The sequence below is a fragment of the Scophthalmus maximus genome, chromosome 21, assembly GCF_022379125.1.
Source record: "Scophthalmus maximus strain ysfricsl-2021 chromosome 21, ASM2237912v1, whole genome shotgun sequence".
Taxonomy (NCBI): Eukaryota; Metazoa; Chordata; class Actinopteri; order Pleuronectiformes; family Scophthalmidae; genus Scophthalmus; species Scophthalmus maximus.
This window is the reverse complement of record NC_061535.1, coordinates 2,482,454-2,502,907: the sequence shown is the minus strand read 5'-3', so window position 1 is coordinate 2,502,907 and position 20,454 is coordinate 2,482,454. Positions and strand designations below refer to the sequence as shown.

The 20,454-nt window shown below is 44.4% G+C and overlaps 2 protein-coding genes across 9 annotated transcripts; one reads left to right on the top strand and one right to left on the bottom strand.

The window, feature by feature from the left end:
- Positions 1-353: 353 nt before the first annotated feature.
- zdhhc23b (zinc finger DHHC-type palmitoyltransferase 23b) lies at positions 354-10,049 on the top strand. 6 transcript variants are annotated; one of them, XR_007030280.1, is made up of 7 exons: positions 361-766; positions 3,052-3,206; positions 4,695-5,387; positions 5,730-5,897; positions 6,594-6,863; positions 7,394-7,474; positions 7,887-10,049. XR_007030280.1 is itself a non-coding variant. In XM_047329880.1 (6 exons), exons 2-6 carry the CDS (start codon positions 3,070-3,072, stop codon positions 7,921-7,923), a joined length of 1,218 nt encoding a protein of 405 aa, XP_047185836.1. In that variant the 5' UTR covers positions 354-766; positions 3,052-3,069; the 3' UTR covers positions 7,924-10,049. The 6 variants fall into 6 exon arrangements, 4 of the variants coding, with proteins under 4 accessions (XP_047185836.1, XP_035474515.2, XP_047185834.1 ...); XM_047329880.1 differs by lacking the exon at positions 7,394-7,474 and having other exon boundaries at positions 354-766; positions 5,817-5,897; XM_035618622.2 differs by lacking the exon at positions 7,394-7,474 and having other exon boundaries at positions 358-859.
- On the bottom strand, positions 7,756-20,447 carry ccdc191 (coiled-coil domain containing 191). 3 transcript variants are annotated; one of them, XM_035618615.2, is made up of 17 exons: positions 20,171-20,447; positions 19,561-19,599; positions 18,832-18,973; positions 18,556-18,708; positions 18,150-18,328; positions 17,779-18,002; positions 16,040-16,181; positions 15,752-15,942; positions 15,275-15,524; positions 14,327-14,694; positions 12,572-12,663; positions 12,152-12,234; positions 11,932-12,033; positions 11,106-11,249; positions 9,738-9,890; positions 9,197-9,351; positions 7,756-8,050 (listed from the first exon to the last, which is right to left on the bottom strand). In XM_035618615.2, exons 1-17 carry the CDS (start codon positions 20,243-20,245, stop codon positions 7,909-7,911), a joined length of 2,634 nt encoding a protein of 877 aa, XP_035474508.2. In that variant the 5' UTR covers positions 20,246-20,447; the 3' UTR covers positions 7,756-7,908. The 3 variants fall into 3 exon arrangements, with proteins under 3 accessions (XP_035474508.2, XP_035474507.2, XP_035474509.2); XM_035618614.2 differs by having other exon boundaries at positions 14,327-14,748; positions 20,171-20,443; XM_035618616.2 differs by having other exon boundaries at positions 14,327-14,748; positions 18,832-18,966; positions 20,171-20,443.
- Between the last annotated feature and the right edge of the window lie 7 nt (positions 20,448-20,454).

Sequence of the window (20,454 nt, the reverse complement as noted above, 5' to 3'; positions counted from 1 at the left end):
TTTTCTTCTGTTGCGTAACTGCATAATCGTTCCATCTTACAAGTACATTTAGGCTGTGGAATCTGTTTGGAGATGAATGTTTAAATCTTCAGTCATGAGGATCAAGTTGTTATTATGAGATGGATCATCCTCCAGCCAAACATAAGTACAGGACAGGTGATAAGGTTGCCTAGCGACAATACAATAACATTGACCACACAGTACACTGAGTTGGACGGGTCTAGAGCACAAAGAGCATATCAGGATCGATGGTGCTACTGTGTAATCTGATATGTTTTGAGAAGCTGTACTTGTACGCTCCTTATGATACTGTACACGTCCATGGTGGCGGGTTCTGGACGGGGAGGGTCCACCTCACATGACGTCAGGAGGGAAACTGATCCGTTTCAAAGAGCAGCCAGACTCCGCTCTCCGTGGGGAAACCCGAGCCCCGTGTCCGGAGCGAGCGCCGTGCGTCGAACCAGGAAACGTGAAGCCAGCACTGAACGTCTCACCGGCTGCTTGCTGTTAGAAACGCGCATGGATATGTGCCATATCATATTTTTATCTTGTTTCTACTCTGTGGCACTTTGAGATTGCTTTCAGCAATGAAAAGGGCTCTATAAATAAAATGTATTATTATTTGTATGATTATTCAGACCAGACCGGATATGACACGAGTCGTCGGCTCGTCGCAAGAGCTTCCGCTTAGGAGCCCGGCGGGCGGAAGTAACATCTAAGTCGATTTTTATTGGAAAGCGTCGGTATGTAGCGGCTCAGTGTCCAGGTATGTTAAAGGCAACCTCTACGCTACCTTCTCTTCTGTGACCGTGACGCCGGATTTAACACTCACATGACGTAGACAGCGGCGAGTCGACAGGTAACCGTGTTAACTTGTCTGTCGCCGGGAGACGAGCAAACCTTCAGCGCCGATCTCTGACCTCGGAAAAAAGAGCACAAATGAATGAGCGAATGACTTTAATTTTTCATGGTGACGAACATTAATCAGACGACAACAACTTGCCATCTGCCGATCCAGCCTCAACTGTCCTGCTGTGATACACGAAAGCAAGTGTCGGCGAGCGTCTCCTTCACCAACTACTGTTGTTTCAGTAGTTTACTTTAAGTGTCAGTGAAGTGCAGGCAGTTTTCTCCTTACTGCCGATGAACGCACCAGTTGTCAAGTCACCATAATACATATGTGTTCATTTGTAATAGTAAATGAAAAGTCCTTTTGCAGATGTAAATAGTTGTTGCTCCCTCTCCCCTTTCACATAGGTATGGCGGCCCGGAGCACTGCAACTTAAGAAAACACGTGCAAATAGACAAAACTGTGAATTAAGAATACATCTTTATCACTTTGACAACACGTGCGCAGCATTTAGAAAACGCGCTGCAAACCCCGCACCACACACAAAAAGTGCTGCAAATAGACCGCAACGAACCGGAAGTGTTTCCAGAGGACACTAAAAAGTGATGCACACTTCTGGACACGCTTGTTGTTGCCCCAGATTTTGATTTTGACTCGCAGAGCTATTGAGGTTCTCTCTCCATCAGTGGCGTTGGAAAATTAAATAAAAAATGTGTTTTTGTTTTTGGTTTATTTTAACATTGATCGCAGGATTCAGACGTGTGCATCACTTTGAATTGTTCTATAGAAACATTTCCGTTTCGTTGCGGCCTATTTGCAGCGCCTTTTCTGAATTTGCTGTGTTGGGGTCTCTTTTCTGAATGCTGCGCATGTGTTGTCAAATTGATGAAGATGTTTTCTTAATTGCATGTTTTTTCTTAAGTTACAGTGCTGTGGTTCTCAGGGCCACCGTACATCACCCCTTTTTTATCACCATTAAACTGTGCTCACTTTTAACATCAAAATGACAAGTTAAAGCCCCAAACGTGTCCATTTCTGCTTAAATTTACATAATTAAGATTGTGGCCTTTATGGTGGCAGTAAAAAAATAATCACAATTCTCTAAAGCCCATGATGACATCTTTAGATCACTTGATTCTGACCAACAAAACAAAAATAGAGCCAAAAATCTTTACATTTCATAAGAAGCATTTATCAAATTAGTCGCAGGTTAAGTTTGTCATCTGACCGATTGATTAATAAACTCATCATTTCGATGTATAAAAAAATACATTCCCATTCATAATCGCAGCTTCTCACCACAACGAGGCCTCACTCAGAACTGCAGCCATCAGTGTAGGTATGTTTTTATGCAAAGTTGTCCTGCAGCAATTGCAAGTCAAATTATTGGATATATAACACAGAAGATCTGTGTTAAAGTGTTACATCAGGACATAAAACTGCTGAGCATCACAGTCATGGCATTAATCCTTGCAGCACTATTAGGTTGTTTTTTTCGTCAGTGAGCAGATGTGGGCTGTTAGGCGCTACCACACACCCATTAATCAGTACACGTCTGTTTTCTCTCAACGGCACCAGTTTGATGCTGCTGACCTTTTGTCACCTTTACCATGATGAGTGAGTTTGATCGGTGGCTGACTAAAACTAATAACCTACAATGTAATACTATGATTACATTTTTTCGGGAGAATCAGTCTTATTCAGGCCTCCTCAACAGAGCCACATGCCCCCAGAGAGGTTTTAATTACGCTGAAGGATTAATCCCACTCAGTGGTGGGGAACTTGTCGGTGTTGCTCTCTGTAATCGAGGCGACACTGAAGACCCGTTCTAAACGCTGCCGCCGCCTCACCTCAGCTGGGATCCAGCTGTGCTGTCTAATCCAGGCAGCAAGCCGCAGCACAGAGGCCGCTCATTTGGTGTGTGAGTCATTACGGCATGACAGATGTGTGTGACAGATGCGAGGGCAGCAGGTGGACTGGATAGGCTCAGATGAGAAATATTGGAAATAATTGTTGAAGTCAATTTGGATCCACTCCACCATCTAAAGCACATGCAAATAGCTGGTGTGCTGCTGTATGCTAAGGTTTTTTCAGTTATTGTATTTCACTTCTGTCATGTGCTCTGAAATGTCTTCCCTATCAATAACACAAATGCCCCCACTTAGTTCAGTCAAAGAACTTTCTTTTTAACATCTTGCCAGGCCGCCAGGCTGCCTGCCATGAAGACACGAGCCAACAAGGTGCACGAGGAAGAGGGGACCTTGTGCTGCTGCGAGTATGTAAACAGACACGGAGAGCGCAGCCACATAGCAGCCTGCTGCTGTGAATGCGAGGACCTTGACGACGCCTGCGATCGGTGAGAGACATTTTTATGGGCTGCAACAAATGACACATTTTATTTTAATTAATTTATTGGCAAAATGTCAGAAGACAGTGAAAAATGGTCATCAAAGTTTTGTGTTGCATAAGGTGTAAACAGTCAAAAACACAAAGATATTCAATTCACAGTGTTCCCCTAAAAAATCCAAACGGGAAATCCTCATATGTTTGACATTTTAGATGTGATCCGATCACGCGTGGACAGCTCTGAGTATTTCATTTCACATCGGCATAAGAATGCGTCTCCACTTGTCTCCTCTGTAGTGACTATTTGTTATCGGATCCCGCTTCCCCGCTCAATATGCAAATACAGATGCGCATAAATGAATAGGGAATAAACACATTTTTGTTTGAAAAGTCCAAATGATGATGTACTCATCCAGTCCGACTACACAGATGGATCCGTTGTCAATGTGATGTGTGTGACTGAGCGACAGACGAGACAGCGAGAGACTTTTTTGATTTTTAAAACACAATGTTTATTAAGATTTACCAGAGAACATCACGGTCCTCTACAAATGAAATGAAAAAAAACACCCAACAACAAAATAACTGAAAAACAGAATAAATCAGGTCATAAAAACAGAGTGAAAGATGAGCTCTCCCTCCTTCACTGAACACACAGCCGTGGTGAAACACCACTGGTTTAAAAACTCTTGTAGTATATCCACTCTCACTCTGGCTCTCACCAGAGACACGTACATGTTTGTCAGCTCGTGTCCGGACACATTTCCTACAGTTTGGCCTGACCAACCACAAAATTCAGCAACTGCCACTTTTTAGCATCTTGTTTTCTGTAGCCAGCACCAAAAATAAAAGCAGTCTCAGAGAGAGAGAGAGAGAGAGAGAGAGAGAGAGAGGAGAGAGAGGAGAGAGGAGAGAGAGGAGAGAGGAGAGAGAGAGAGAGGAGAGAGAGAGAGAGAGGAGAGAGAGGAGAGAGAGAGAGAGAGAGAGAGAGAGAGAGAGAGAGAGAGAGAGAGAGAGAGGATGAACTGAGTCATTTCGATTTGCAGCTTCACACCACAACGAGGCCTCACTTACAACTGCAGCCAGACATAGGACAATAAATCATCGTATGGGAAACACTGAAAGGACAAGGAATACTTTTGGTTGTAAATCATGAAAGCTTGAGTGTGTTCACACCTGAGCTGTCCACTTATCTTTGGATCACCTGAGACAGAAGATGTTAATACCAGATCTTAACAGGGCCAAAGTTTACATGGTTGAAAATTCATGTCCCCCCTCCAGGATAAATTGTAATTTAATTAAATTTGGTGAAACTAGGCTAAAATTCCATTATGTCATGATTTAATAATGACTCCCTGCTATATGACATTTTCAAATGTCAGCCGTGGGAAAAGAAAAAAGGGTGTAGACATGATCTTTGAAAGAAATTAATGGGTTGAAGTTTTGCTCACTTGCTAAAAATATTTCACCTTTAATTTAAACCCCCCACTGCCATCAGGTTTCTGAAGAAGGAGCCTCAGAAGCCAGAATCCCTGTCGCAGGTGGCAGCAGTCGTCACAGACCGGATCCGTGTGCCATGGCTGTGGGGTGGAGCCCGCAAGGTCGACCTGTCCGTCATCCCTCCTCTGATTCTCCTTCCCGTCCTGCTGCACCTCGCCGCGCTCCACTTCCTGCTCGGCATCGTGGCTCTGATCGCTCTGCCCGGCCTGGTGTTGTGGTACTACTACTTCACCCACCGCAAGAAGGGGAAGACCCTCTTCTTCCTCAGTATGGCTCTCTTCTCCCTGGCGTACATGTACTTCTTGTTCATCACGGAGGTGCTTCCCCGCAGGGACGTTGGCCTGGCCCAGCTTTCGGTGCTGACTGTAGGGCTCTTCCTCACCCTCGCAGCTCTTTTCCATGCCAAGAGAGCGCCCGGTGTCTTGCTGCCGAACCAAGAGGAAGTCCACAGCACGGTGACCTATTACAGCCCCCTGGCAGAGAGAGACCACGCCATCAACGGCGGGCGGCAGGATATGACGATGACGGCACCCAACCGGGGGGCGGGGTCGTGGGAAGAATCGGGGGAGGAGCCGAAAGAAAGTAGCCAAAGGAACTGGTGTCCGGCGTGTAGGGCGGCGCGGCCGCCGAGGGCGGGGCACTGTCGGATCTGTGGCATCTGCGTTTTGCGTCTCGACCACCACTGTGTCTGGTGGGTTCCATTTAAAATGCCTCTCACTCGGCCCGGCATCGCTATTTCTTCCACTTTGTCTCACATCTCAACAGTATATGTGTTCCTGCTTGTATGTGTGTAGTGTATCCCTGCGGTCTCAGTACAATGTTCTGTCTGTGTGTGTGTGTGTGTGTGTGTGTGTGTGTGTGTGTGTGTGTGTGTGTGTGTGTGTGTGTGTGTGTGTGTGTGTGTGTGTGTGTGTGTGTGTGTGTGTGTGTGTGTGTGTGTGTGTGTGTGTGTGTGTGTGTGTGTGTGTGTGTGTGTGTGTGTGTGTGTGTGTGTGTGTGTGTGTGCTCTCCCTGTCCATTGTTGCTGCGGCAGGATAAATAACTGTGTGGGGCAGGCCAATCACTGCAGCTTCCTACTCACACTCGTCCTCTTCCTGTTGACATCTCTGTACGGGATCAGTCTGGTGCTGCAGAGTGTGTGTCCGACACAACCCCTCCTCACCTCCCTGCTGTATTGCCCCGGGGTCTACAGCCAGCACAGGTATTGGAAACACTGACATGCACTTTATACGCAGTTTCCAGTGGTATTAATCTTATTTAATTTGCGGGAAAGAACTTGAATAAGCTTATTTCCCAAAATGTCAAACTCTCCCTTTTAATGTTAATATCAATATTGACCTCCACTGTATTAAGAACAGACACTGCCCTTGTGTTATTACCTGTCATAATGAATATTATTTAGGCAATGTAAAAAAATGCACAAAACTAATTAAATTGACTGCAAAGCCATTCTGCATCGCACAAATTTAATAAGCATCTCCTGAACTGCACGAAAGACAAAGTCAATAATTAACATTACCTGCCCAAAGAGAGTAACTCTGCGTAAGGGTTTATCTACAGGTCAGATGGAAACAGGAAACGGCAGATTACCTCTTGGCAGCAATCAAGGGCAAAATTGGCTTCTTTTAATAGCTCATAGAAACTATTAATTTCACAGAGGAACAGTGGAGAATTTTGACATTTTCCTCCCAGACCACCAGACCGACATGTCTCAACAGCTATTACGTTCTCAAAATCTAAAGTGTAGTTTTATGTAAAATATGGATGAATGTAAATGGTATTAGACAAAGGTTAAAAAAAAGTAATAGCCTTGTGAGTATGTGGTGCATTTTGTCTGTGCGGTGATTCACTGTTGTCTGGCAGCGTTACCCTTCTTCTCTCCTCGTCTGCTCTCCAGCACTGCACTCTGCTTCACCTGTGCCTGGTACTGCAGTGTCGTGACCGCCGGGCTGCTCCACCTGCTGGCGGCGCAGGTCATCAACGTCAGCCACAATGTGACCGAGCGCGAGGCGCGCCAGGCTCTGCGGGACAAGACCGCCCGCCGCGCATACTGGGGGCTCGTCGTGGACACGGGTGCCTACTCTCTGGGTTTCCTGGGCAACTGGGCCGAGTTCATGACCATGGGAGACAAACTGAGTCCTGACTCTCCCGCCCGAAAAGACCTGGTGTAAGAGACTGTTATGTTATGCAGCACCCTGGGGGGGGGGTGGGTTATGGCTGCAGGTCTGGTCCCATCCACTGGATGGCAGCATGGCTCCTTTAACCTTGATTTAAATTTGCCTTCTGTTGCCAGAACTATTTTCACTGAGTTTATGCAGCTATCGAGTTTTGATTGACCTTATCAAATGGCAATAACAAACCCATAATAAGTAACATTCACTGCCATTCATGTACCCGACAACAGGCATCTCTCCTCTATGCAGCTATTCCCACTACAAGGGAACCTTTAACTCCGTCCACTGCTGCCCGGTTTCCTTCCACACTGGATGTCGTCCTTTGACTTAAACACAGTCTTTACGTTCCCTCTACATTCCAAGTGCCTTGCTGGGAGCCGACAAACTGATAGAGTTAGTGATCCGTTGACCCTCAGGGGGCTTTTTCTCTCTAATGCTTTGGTCCGTTCCGGCCGAAGCATTAGGCTCAACATCAATTCATGGCTGGTCTTCCTGCACATTCTGCCTCCTCCATCCTTTACAGACATTCATCAGCCGCGTGGTCACAGAGTTGAACACCTCTCTTGGCCCCCTCTGAAACGTGCTGCGCATGTTTATGTTACAGGTAAATGAAACATCTCGGCACAAGCCAGATAATCAGTCTAATTAAAGTTCCCTAGCCTGTCTTTACATTCCACATAATGAACGATGCCAGAGCTTTAAATAAAATTGAGTTTGTTCAGACCGACCCCTAAATTGAACAACTCTGTAATTATGAAAAAGGCGAAATTAATCAACACACATTTCACATTTCAGTGCTTTTCACTACTGCTGCTTTTAAGTTGTCACAGAGATTGGAAGCTTTTTTTTGCCCCGCATATCCCAATAATTGTATGGTTCCAGTTGTTTGAATGAAATGAATTTCAATTTATTTGTATTAAATTAATGAGAAATGAGTATGTAAGTGTCCTCTCCACGGTCATTGAGATGTTTGTGTGATGTCTGTGTGAGTGTGCTGTGGTTCATCTCTCCAACAGCGACGACCTCTCCCAGAGGCTTTTACAGTGGATGTGAGCAGAAGTCGGGCAGGACCTCAGTCACTTTCCGTCCCAGCTTCTCCCGCCGCTCATCCCTCTCCCTCTCCTTGCGCAGCGCACACGGAAGCCGCCTCCAGGCCAGGAAACATCGCTGCAGCACCCGTCTAGAATTCGCAGGGGCAGATGGAGGGACAGATGGGAGCAGAGCAAGTGAGCAATAAGAAACTGAGTTATAGGGACTTCTGAGTTGACAACACCTTAATGGGTTTTCACATGACGTTACTATTCGGAGCTCGCAGACGGTGGCAGGAAATTCACCTGCAGACTGTGGTCATTTAACCGACATCACCTTAGAAGCTGAAGTTCGAAAAAGACTCCCATCAAGTGACAATGACGGGCGAATCAGAAAGTTGGAGCAGTGCTGCTGCACAGCAATCTTTAGTTTTGGCCACAATGGTAAACAGGACCACACAGGTAATAGTAATGTTAAGCATTATGGAAATTACTGACATTCCCATCAGCCTTACTTACGCTCTCACACTAAACTAAGATGGTAAACATCATACCTGCGAAACATCAGCATTGGTCATTGTGAGGATATTCGTACGCTAAAGTTTGCAACAAGCGCAAATCGCTGCTGTGCCGAAGTACAGCCTCAAAAATCGGTTAACATAGCAAAACACTCTTGGGTCTTGTTCGAACCACATAATAAAATTTATTGAGTAAGAGATAGCCAGGAGGAGGATTATTGCCGCAAAATAAATTTTCCATCACCTGAGGTCAGAAACCCATTCAGTGCAGAACCATTCTGCTTTGCTGAATAATTTGGCTACATTAAACTTTTAAATTTTTTTTACCCCAGCAGCAAAACCCAACTCCATAAATTCTATCACAAAGAAACGTGCGGCTGACGGCAGATATGACAAGGAGATGACGGTGTCATTTTCAATCTACTTGCACAGGCAGTTTTCCCATAAAAAAGGACAATGTGTCGGTGTGCCGTCAAAGCTCTCATATTTCATATTTTCAAATGTCTAATAACTGCTTATGCAATGCATGTTCCAGTGCCTGCCATTTGTCATAATCTGCGGTACATACAAATGAGGCAAATACAGCTTATCCATTCATAGTTATTTAAGGTCCTGAAAGTCTTGGAACACTTTGTAGAATAGGCCTTTATTAAAAAATGAATGGTCTTCGTGGTGTTGTGTACTATAATCAGATTGGTCTAAACTTGTAATTAACATTTTGACAAGCTGTTGCATCCATACATACAGCGAACATATGGCAAAAGTGGCGGGGCAGCGAACCTGTTGTTGTGCTCCTGAGCCAGCGCCTGGCGGTCCCACTCCACCAGCCTCTGCTGGGCCACGTGGTCCAGCAGCGCCAGCATGAACCTCCTCAGGCTGCGTTCGCGGTGGAAACGCTCCGCCTGCTCCTCCTGAATCACCCGCCAGTCCTTCAGCTGAAAAAAACACACCACGCTCAATAAGAGACTGGGATATTTCTAATGAAGTATAATGCAAATGATTTATCTACCTTTTTTTTTAAAGCAGCTAATTGTCTTTCAACAACATTCAGTAAGCAAAGGTGAGGGGGGTTGGGGATGGCACTAGCTTAAATCAGTAGAAAAAGGGGTTTAAGTGCTCTATAAATGAAATTTATTATTATTATTAATAATAATATAAACGTTTTGGTCTCAAGACTGGGCAGCAGAAAGTGTAATTGAGTGCACGTAGAGCATTGGTGGGAAAGGGTATTGCTCTTGGTCAGTGGCAGGAGACGGGGGGAGGCTGAAATCCTGATTGAGGTACTGTGTTTTGTGTGTGTGTGTGTGTGGTGTATACACACTCTTTTCCAGCAGCTTAGGCTCCTCCGGAGCAGAAAGTGCCGCTGCAGTCGGTCGGCAGAAGCTTCTCTCTCAGACAGGGACTCTTGTGCAGAATGCTGCCAGCCCAGTGTGCACCGCTTCAGGAGGAGGCGGTCGTGATGACTCTTGGCCAGCTGGCAGGGGGATCGAAAAGAGAAGCGTCGACGATGAATGCGCCTCCAAACTCAATCACGTGTGCCAGGTAGAAATAATGGAATGGCATGAAATTATGAAGTGCCCAGAGGGTTTTGAAAAAAGTCTTGCTGTGAACCATGTATTCAGATGACTCTCTGCGCGTCCTTGTGATGTTGTGACAAAGGAAGGCAACATTTGGTAGAAGAAATGACAACACTGCCAAGGGAAATTGGATAGAAAGTTGTCTTGTGTGCTTTTATTTGGACGCTTTCACTCCTTGTTTGAGTGTTTGTGTTTGTGTGTCTGGGCTTTCAAGAGTACAAGTTTGTCCTTGAAAGGAGGGTATTTGTGTGTTGTTCTGAAGCTTTGCCGTTGGCATGAGGTGTTTAATTTTTTGCTGCCAAGTGAGTATTTTTACAAAAAAACAGTTTGCTCACAATCATCAGGCTATTAAATGTGTTGGAACACAGTTGCCTGTGGATACACAGCATGTGGTCTGTGGTTCTTCATGAAAATAATAATAATAATAAACTTTCTACAGCACCTCTGAAAACCCAAAGTGCTTCACAACCAGGGTAAATAGAGTCCTGACAGAAATTGGAATGACAGTCAAAGAAAAAGCCTTTCCAGTAACAACAATAAAATGTACAAACATGAATCAATAAAAATGTGATTGACAGCTAAGGCAAAAATACATAAATAGAGGAAAAGTAGATGATTCTGGTTATGGGTGTGCTGTAAAAAAAATGTCCAAGCCACTTTGAATTATAAAAAGGTCTTTAATAGACTGCAGGCTGTGAACATACCGCCTTTACACCAGAAAATGGATTCTCATGCAGTACTGTATGTGCTCTCTTTAATGTTCAAGCAAGTCTATAACCAGGGAGGCTTTTTTTTATTTATTATTCAAATTCATGTCATTTATACTAGACTTGGACATTTGTGCCACATTTACCTCGGGATGTCAACATTCTTTTCTTCCTTTGCTTATTGCAATTCTGTTCCAAGAACGTATGAGATAAATGAAATGCCTAAAACACGTCCCTGCACAATTTTCTATTTAAATACAGGTTTTTAGTTTACTCTTTGACGACCAGAATCAAGAGCACCTCCTGGGTTCTTAATGTGTTCTCGGAGGACTGGGGGCAGACTGAGTTTGGTGGGAAACTTTTTGTGTGTGTGTGCCACTGAAGTGTACATGACAGGCGATTTACCTGTGTGTTGGCTTGTCTGAGCTGAATGAGGCGTTTCCATGGGGCCAGGCCTCGCTGTAGCAACAGGGTTTTGTGGTAGTGTTGACAGGCTACCTTCAGGAACTCCTGTTGCCTTATCAGTTGCGTCTGCTTTTCCTCCTCCCTCTGCACACACAAGAAGAAGGTGACGTTATCTTGTGTCTCAAGAAGGGATGTCCCGATCTGATATTCGATATCGGTACGGGGCAATATTGGCCAAAATGACTGGATAGGATATCGGAAGGATTAACAAGTAAAATCTCATCCCATACATTTCAGTAAACATACCAAATAAATGCCTATTTATGTATCTACTAAGCCTTGAACGACATTCCGGCATCATATTTTCATGTTCATTTATTATTATTTAATTAACAATTTACAGTTCAATTTGTTTTTGCTTGTTTGAACGGTGCTTACCATAAACAAATCTGCCAAACAGAAATGAAACAGTCATGTTGCTGGCTATGTATGTCTTTCTTTAGGGGAGTGATTATTTGTCTTACATTAAGATTTTAGATGGCTAGGTTAAGCAAAGTGAATCCTGAACAATGCATTATTAATATTTTATTTTACGAGTGGGTTAGTATCGGATCGGTATCGGGGGATACTCAAGGTTGCATGATCGTTATCGATCCAATCCCTAGTCTCAAGAGTACTGTCCTAGTCACTGACTTATAAATACGAGTCAGAATACGAGAAGCAGTCATTAAGCAGGCCTCGCCACAGCGGCACCGTGGAGAGGACTGCTTCATGTGTTTCAACTCATAAGTTTGAGAACGTCCATGAAATATGTAACACGTCTCACCTCTCTTTCCAGCCTTCTCTCCTCCTTCCTCTTTTCGGCGGCCCGGCGTTTTTCCTCCTCCTCCTCGCACTGTTTCTGCTCCTCAGCCGCTTTCATCTCAGCCTGGAAAAGATGTGTTCTCTGGTTAAATTTGTGTTTTATACTGTACATGCCATCAGACAATCACAACCTCTGACAATCTAACAGAGACGGACCGGAACATGACTTTCCAATCTCTCACCAGCTTTTCCTCTTCCTTCTGTCTCTTGAGTTCCTCGACTTGCTTTCTCCGCTCTGCGCGTTGATGTGCGCGGGCCTCCATGGCTTCACAGCGAGGGGAGAATGGTGTGTTTGAGCACAAGATATTCTTCTACAATACGCTCAGGAGATGATATGTGCATGTTTAGGTATGTGTATCCCTTAATATTCTCGGCATGCAACTGGAAGTTGAGGTAAACACGAGAGCTACTGTTGAAGGACTACTGTATACGTCCTCCTATACAGAGTATAAGTAAGTCTTCATCTCCGTGTGACTTGAGATCACGCAATTTTGTCTACAGAAGAGCCACAGCATTCTGTTTCCACATTCAGAGGGAGAGATGTGTCTGTGTTGAGTATTTAAGATGTTAAGCCTGCAGAGTGGAGGAACTGACTGACTGACCCGTGATGATTGGATGAGGGCATGTCTGGCACTTGACAGCCTTCCTCGGAGGTGTCGGCCGACTGTCAGGCTCTCCACTAACTCTCGGTGCCCTGCAACAGGAACAATCGCCGCAAGGAGGCACACAAAAACAAAAAGGTACGTCATAAATCTGTCTGCAAATTCACACCTTCCTTGATCCTTGCCTGGGAAATGTTATCCAGACTAAAGGCAAACTCAGCTGTCACGCATCAGGCAATCCACAAGTCTGTAGAAATGAATTCCAACAAAGTGCCCAACTTTTTTTGCTTTAACTTCATACAAACATTTTGCAAAAAATCTGCTCAAGGTTGTACACACTTCTTCGAGAGCACATTTCATCTTTTGTCAAGAGAAGTATAATTACACAAGCCCCCGAATGTACTAAGCATTAACTTGACGCAACCTCCTGCTTTTCTGTTCTTTGAAACTCCTCTGTAACTAAACGGTTTCTTTGTATCTACTCCTGTGTGATTTGTATTTAATAAGGAAAGCTAATATTGGATAAGGGGGTTACAGCTTTCCACTAGTGCTTGACCATTGAAATGTCCAAACACACAACAACCTGCCAACCAGCTCTGCCATAAGTCTCCACTGTGGAGAGAGACTATTCATCATCTTGAGAGTTTTAGGGCTTATGGCACATCTGGGCTTCGTGGAGTCGGAGAGACTGTCTAACTTATAATGCACCGTCAACGGGGTTGCAGAGAGGAAGGGTTAAATAGGGACCAGACTACATACTGTACTGTATAATTCTCACGTACAGTAAATGCACACTGTATGCAACTGAGTAAATAATCCTACACTGCAGTAAAGCTGCAATAATTCATTGATATGAAAAGGCTGCTTTCCTTTTCTTCTTCCGGGTCTGCATCAGTTTATTTTGTTCCTGTGTTCAATTAACAATTCTGTCCGATGTTTCAGTCACTGATTATCTAAACAACAAACTACAGTTTGAATTGTGAAGTTTTATCTCTGCTCCATGATGATATGTTGTACGGGACCTGCTCTATTGTTGTGCAGCAAGTTTTTGTTTGTTGCTGACAATCGATAGTAAAAAAACAAACAAGAGGGTTGCATTATTTGGTTCCCAGCAGTGAGGGACCGGGCTGTTAAGTTGTGGGAAGGAGGATGAAATTGTTTTGTTGTCAACTACTTTCGATTAAAAAAACTGTTGCATTTATGATTCAGGGTGTGTAAGTATTATCAAGTGTTGCCCTTAACTGAGAACCCTTGAATAATTGCTGTTTTTGGTATAAGTGTTTAATTTTAATGCTTCTACTCAGTGGCCAAAAATCCATTATGGCTGTAGATCTACATTCATATACACTGTGGCCAAATTCTAAAAGCTTAAAATTGAATGAGTGTTCAACAGTGCGACTGAAATCTACTGTAACAGTCCATAACAATTACGATAGCAAACGTCACATTTGTCTACAGTGCAGGAAATTTCAAAGAGGAATTTTAATATATCCACTTAACTGAATTATTGTAATCTAAATTAATTTTCCATATTGTCTAACATCGATTGGGAGGCTATACAATGCTAATAAAGTTGATATTTTAACAACTACATTGCCATGACAGTTGTGCAGATTCCATGTGCTGACGAGGACCATGTGATTTGACCGAACGGCTACCAGATGGACCTTGAGGTGAGGTTGTTTTGTATCCTGCTGTTTCAAAGGTAACACGAATGAATTCAGAAACTTGCAAGAAACATTCCTTTCTCATTACCTCTGCTCCTTGCCTTCAGAGTTGTGACTCCATGGTCTCGAGCCCCCTGGCGCTGACAGTTGTGAGAGCTGTGCAGTTTTCTCCATCTCAAGCTTCAGACCCTTCATGCTCTGCTCCTCCCTCAGCCGCACAATTTGCTCTCCCTGCTCCTTCAGCTGCTCCCTTTGCTGCGCAATGATCTGCCGCTGGGCGGCGTGTCTGCTCTCGAACCTGCCGCCGGGCGAAGCGGCGCTTTTCGAGCAGTCGGAGCCACCGCCGTCACCTCTTGACCGTGCGCCGCGAAGTTTGGCGGCAGTCGGAGCCACATGCCTGCGGGTCATTTGCCACGGTTGGGCAGGCTGGGCAGCGGCGCCCGCCAGTGTCTTGTCCTGATGTGTTGCGGAGGCGTCGGGGGTTAAAGTGGCTGACCTGTGGTGATCGCTCTACAGCGGATAAGATGACACAATCAAACACCGCCTTTAGGTCTAGCAACAGCTTAAGTGGGCAGCACAGATACAGTATCTGGCTCCTATACCTATCTCAGGGCAATAGTATGGCCTCTTTATAACCCCTGCTACCATGAACTCCTGCAACTCTGACTTCATCTCCCGCTCAGCTTCCTCTGTCCCTCAAGCTCAGTTCCACTGTCCTACACGTCTTAATTCTCTCTTCACTGTATTTCCTTCCTTTCCTGCTCTCTCACTCTCAAGAGTTGTGAATATTTCATCAGGAAAAGTTTTCTCTCCCTGGCTGATGTACTGAGAAAGGGTTCCAGTCATCTCATGCAAAAAAGAAAAGAAATTCAGTTCAGTCCTCACACTTGTTTATCGCCTCAAGGATGAGGCCTTTAACATTTCCTGCCAAGAATTGACCTAATGTTTTAGTCATGATTCCACTCGCCTTCAATATCCGAGTCACTTTTAAAATGGTGATTTGCGATGATAGGATTTTTTGGAGTGCACCTCTCACCTTCTCTGTGGTCTCTGGTTGATTAGATGCCTCGGGTGAGGTCATCGTTGGTTGAGAAGTGGGGGTCGCTGTGGCACTGAGTTTGCCTGTTGATGCAGCGCTGATTAAAGCGGCCATTTTGCTGCGGGTTTCCTGCTGCTGGGCCAAAAGCTCTCGTTGTTCCCTCGCCGTCCGACACCATAGCTGCCACTTGTTCAGGCAATGTCGCAGCAAACGCCTTCGGTCACTCTCCACGGCCAGCTGGCATCGTCTGGAGGAAGGGACGGGTGTGATTGTGTATTTTTAAACATGAATTATTGCTTAGTGAAGGTAAAAGCATATACATGTTTTATCTATCAGAGATTGTGCTTAACATATACTGTCACAATTTATATTCTAACTTTTAAAATAGCTGCATTTTATCATTTGTGGTAAAGGGCAGGATCAGTCAAACGACAGGCCTTTCAACCTTTTTTAAAATTTTCTGTTGGTTCTTGCCTGTGTTCCGCTCGTAGTTCCTCCTCTGTTCTCACCACTTGTCGCTGCTTTTGTTCTGCCCACACCACGGTCCGCCACGATCGCCACGCTCTCAGCTGCATCTTCCAGTCAGATAGGGCCGTGGCCTTACCCATTTGCAGCCGTCGGTCCAACGCGACTGAATACCATCCAGATAAATGCCTCTGCAAACACTTGAACGTGCACAAAAGGTGTAGGTGCAGGAGTCATCGGTACATTTCATGTACCAAACTACAAATACAACTACACACACATAGTACCAGCACCAACCTTAAGATTGTTCATGTGAACAATGTTTTGAATTTTATGCTCTTTGTGCAGTCGCTCTGTGTCCTCCTGCTGCTTTGTGGAAAGTGTTGGAGCTGATTGGAGGCTGCTTGCAGCCTTCTGCCTTTCCAATCTCTTCCTTTCCCTGTTGAAGAAACACACAGCTACTACTGACTCTAGCGGCGCACCAAGATGAATTGAGGAGATCCCAATATCCAGTGAAAATGTGTTAATTTGTAGTCTTTGTCTGTGTAAATAAAAACTGCAAATTACAACTCAAAACATTCATGGTAATTATTATATAAAACAAATAAATCAGACACTCTCCTTCACCCAGCTTGTTCAATACAGATTCGTAAAACTAAGTTTTTCCCACAATTGTACCAACTGATATAGATTTATTGTCATCATTTTTAAATGCAAACACCAATTCAGATTTCAATTCTAATATTTCCAATGTCCCTTAAACTTACTTACATCTCCAGAGTCAAAGAAATTTTTTTTGGGGGCCATAATGTCAAATAATAATTTATCAGTAACAATACCTTGATGACTATACTCAAAAATAATGAACACTAGTGAAATTTATTCCCAACCTTTTGACATTTCAACAATCCAAGAACAAATGGATCTGAATAATACATTTTTATTTTATCATCATCATTCATCATCTACCGCTTTATCCATTTAAGGGTCGCGGGGGTCGCTGGAGCCAATCCCAGCTAACTTTGGGCGAGAGGCGGGGTACACCCTGGACAGGTCGCCAGCCTATCACAGGGCCACATACAGAGACAGACAACCATTCACTCTCACACTCACACCTACGGTCAATTTAGAGTCTCCAATGAACCTAACCCCATTCTGCATGTCTTTGGACTGTGGGAGGAAGCCGGAGAACCCGGAGAGAACCCACGCATACACGGGGAGAACATGCAAACTCCACACAGAAAGGCCCTGGTTGGTTTGAACTGGGATTTTTATTTTAAACCTACAAATTTGAAGTTGCCCAGTACTTGCAAAAATCTTAAACATCTATTGAAGTTTCTATCAGCCTCAGCCGTTCTTTGTGTTTAGTGCTAATTAGCAAATGTTAGCATACTGGCAAACATAACACCTGTTATAGAGCGGCATGTTAGCATGGTCATTGTGTTACCAAGGCTGTAGATTTACTTTTGTCTTGTTTTTTTCCTCCCAAATGGCTGAATATTTTTCTCAGTGTAATATCTTCATGTCAGTTTGTATTGCATAGAGCGTAGCTTTTAATTTATTGTCACTGTGGAAGTCACTGCCAAACACTTCACCCACTCAATCATGTTACATCTAAATATTTTTCTTAGTTGCAGCATTATAAATGTAAATGTCTAATTTCTATATCTGTAGGGTGACAGCTTTTGATTGCTTCCAATGAAGGATGTTCATGATGAGAGTTGTGTAAGTGATACAGAGAGGCCTTGGCCAGTAAGTCGACACGTCCTGTGGTAAGATGATTAAACAACAGCAGATTTATCATGCTGGCAAAAGGAGCTTATGTACCTTCCAGAGGGACACTTCCAACACTTGGAGCTGGCTCATCACAGGCTTACTTGTCAACGGGTTACCATTGATCCATTTTACCCATTACAGGCCGTTGGGAGCAGGAAAGATCGCATTAAATGCAATCAGGAATCTGGGGGTAATTTTAGATATAGCTGATTGTTGTAACAACTTCAGCAGAAGGGCGATTGTTGCCGTGGAAACCATACCTCTGTCTAACCAGCTGTTCCAGGCCTCGCCTCTCCTCCATCTGGCGTCGCAGCCGCGTCATCTCCTGCTGCACCATCTCCTCCTGCCTCCGCGCTTCCCGGGTCCTCCTCGTCTCCTCCTCGCGCTCGTTCTTCTTCGCCTCCTCTCTGGCAACACGCTGGGCCTCCCTCTCTCTCTGCTGCCTCTGCCTCTCAGCGTCACGCCGGGCCCTGGTCTCTTGCACCTTTAGTGGCAAGCAGTGGCAATTACTTTAAACGGACGCACAACTTGGGCTCCTGTCTTTCCCGTTGATTCGCTCGGCGGGGACAGTTTTCCCAGCCCACAGCATTCGCATCTACTGAGCAGCTCGAAGAATTTGAGACTCGCATACCTGCTGATGCCTTGCTTCCATGGTGATGAGCGGGTTTCTGAACTTCTTCCTGCTTTGTCCAACATCCAGAGCTAGTTCCTCCATCATCCCCGAGTCCAACACCTCTTGCTCCATCAGGTCTTGTAGGACGCCGTTAACAGTGCTGTGCTCTTCTTCCTCAGCCAGGCAGCTGTAGAAATCTTAGTATTTCACAAGAAATGAGGAGGTTTTTAAGACTGCCTGAGTGATTTTATCCTATTAACTTGAAATCATTTGTAGTTAAAATGACTGCTGGTCACTTTTTTGATTGATTTCTCTTCCTATGCAAACAGTCACTGGTTTCAATTGTGGTTTGAAAATCAATGTGTAAAGACTCAACACTTGATTGATTAGGGCCTCGGGTTCACTGGGTAGATTTATTTCTTACCATTGAAGTTTTCACAGTTTAGGGCGGAAGGCTGAGCGCAAGCCAGTGCGGCAGGGCCTCCACTCTCGGCGGAGCACATAAGGTCATCTTCCTCCTCCATCTCCAGCTCCAGTCGTAATCTACTGCTCAGCCAATCACCAAGAAGAGCCTGAGCTGCATGAAGAAACATCCCAAATGTCATTTTACAGCCTGCTGCTGTGCAGGGTCACCACTATATTATATAGGTATCACTCCTCCAGAGACGGCTCCATGAATTTTTTTAAGTGGCTGACTTACCTTCACTGTAAGAGTCATCATGATCTCTTAAAAGGTCGGAGCTTAGCAACGGTACGCCTCGACTGCTGCTGCTGCTCCCCGATTGAGGTTTCTTATGGGAGAACACTTCAGACACAGCAAACTCTGAGGCCATCTCTACTCGCTGAGGGCGAGAAAACGGACAAACGGATGTCGTCCAGAAACCCAAAAATATTCAGTTTACAATGATACAAAAACATGGATCGTGACAAATACACATAAAGACTTGGCTGAAAGGGTTGGTACGCTTTACTCCTCGTTGAAACGACTGAGCAATCTGCATACACGCTTTAGAATAAAACAAAGAAGCTGCAAAGATACTTGGCCTGGATAAAATGATTGGTAGAGAGGCTCAAGAGTAGGAAAAATGAAATGAGCTGCTTGGTGTCACCGCACTTAATGTGAAGAGAAGAGAGAAAAGAAGAGAGTTGTCTGAGGAGATGGGGAAGGAACTATTTGTCATGCAAATCTAGATGCATAAAGGCTCCTGGACCATCTCCAATCGGCTTATTGTTCCTGTGAGAACAGCTGCTAATATCATTTAGACGTTTAAGGTCCACGAACATACATATGGTATAGTGAGTATAGTGGATGCCAAATACTAATTTGTCGGTTTCAACATATTTCACAGAAAAATTAGTTTTTTGCAGGATACAAACACTTTCAGCCACATCTGTAAACAGCTGCACCATCTAAACAAGTTCTTCTCACCTTCCTCCACTGAGCAATATCCCCATTCCTCGCATGCACCTGTTGTTGAAAGAAAAATAATCTCAGTCGTGGCCACTCTGTTTTGTAAGCAAAACTACGGAGTCAATCAAATCCCTGTCTCATGGTCACCTTGCTTGCAAGAAAATGTCTAGACAAGCTCAGGCAACTCCTGACGTCGGCAGATTATTTCTCCAGGAAAGCTTATAGGCACTGCTGCCCTTAAATCAGCAGATTACCTTACAATCATTTCCCAGACGTCCAAAAAGACAGCGCTCTACGAGCAGCGATCCTGCTATCTGGGTCTCAGACTGCAGGCACGTCAGTAACAAAAACAGGCCGTTTGTATTTCATTCTCTAAACTTTCCCCTGAAAAAAAGCCATGAGTCCACACATAGCATTGACAGAGATGTGCATCTTCCTCATCCATAAATCCAGTAGGGTACTTGATTCAATTATGCTCTGGGGGATTTTATAATCCTAAAAGTGAAAATAGACTTTAGATAAGAAAAGTGTTGCGGTTGGATTATATTTTATCATATAGAACAGACAGACACGTTTTAAAATCTACGTAGAACTCCCAGTTGAACATTAATCCGAACTTTAAACGTACCTTGCCTGAAGATATTTTCTTCTTGTCGAGGCTCCTCCACCTAAACAGGTGAGGATCGTGACCTGGCAATGTCATATGTTTAGTAATAGACTCGTACCTCGACAATATGGTATTCTACACATTAATTTACAGCCTATACATATGAATTACCACCAGAATACGCAAAGCATTAGGGCAAAAATATACTGACTAAATGTCCACTTAAAGTGTTGTAGAAGTGTTCACTTCAAAGAGCAGGAGACGTAAACACAACTGCCGTAGCATTAGACCGCAAGGGACTCTGG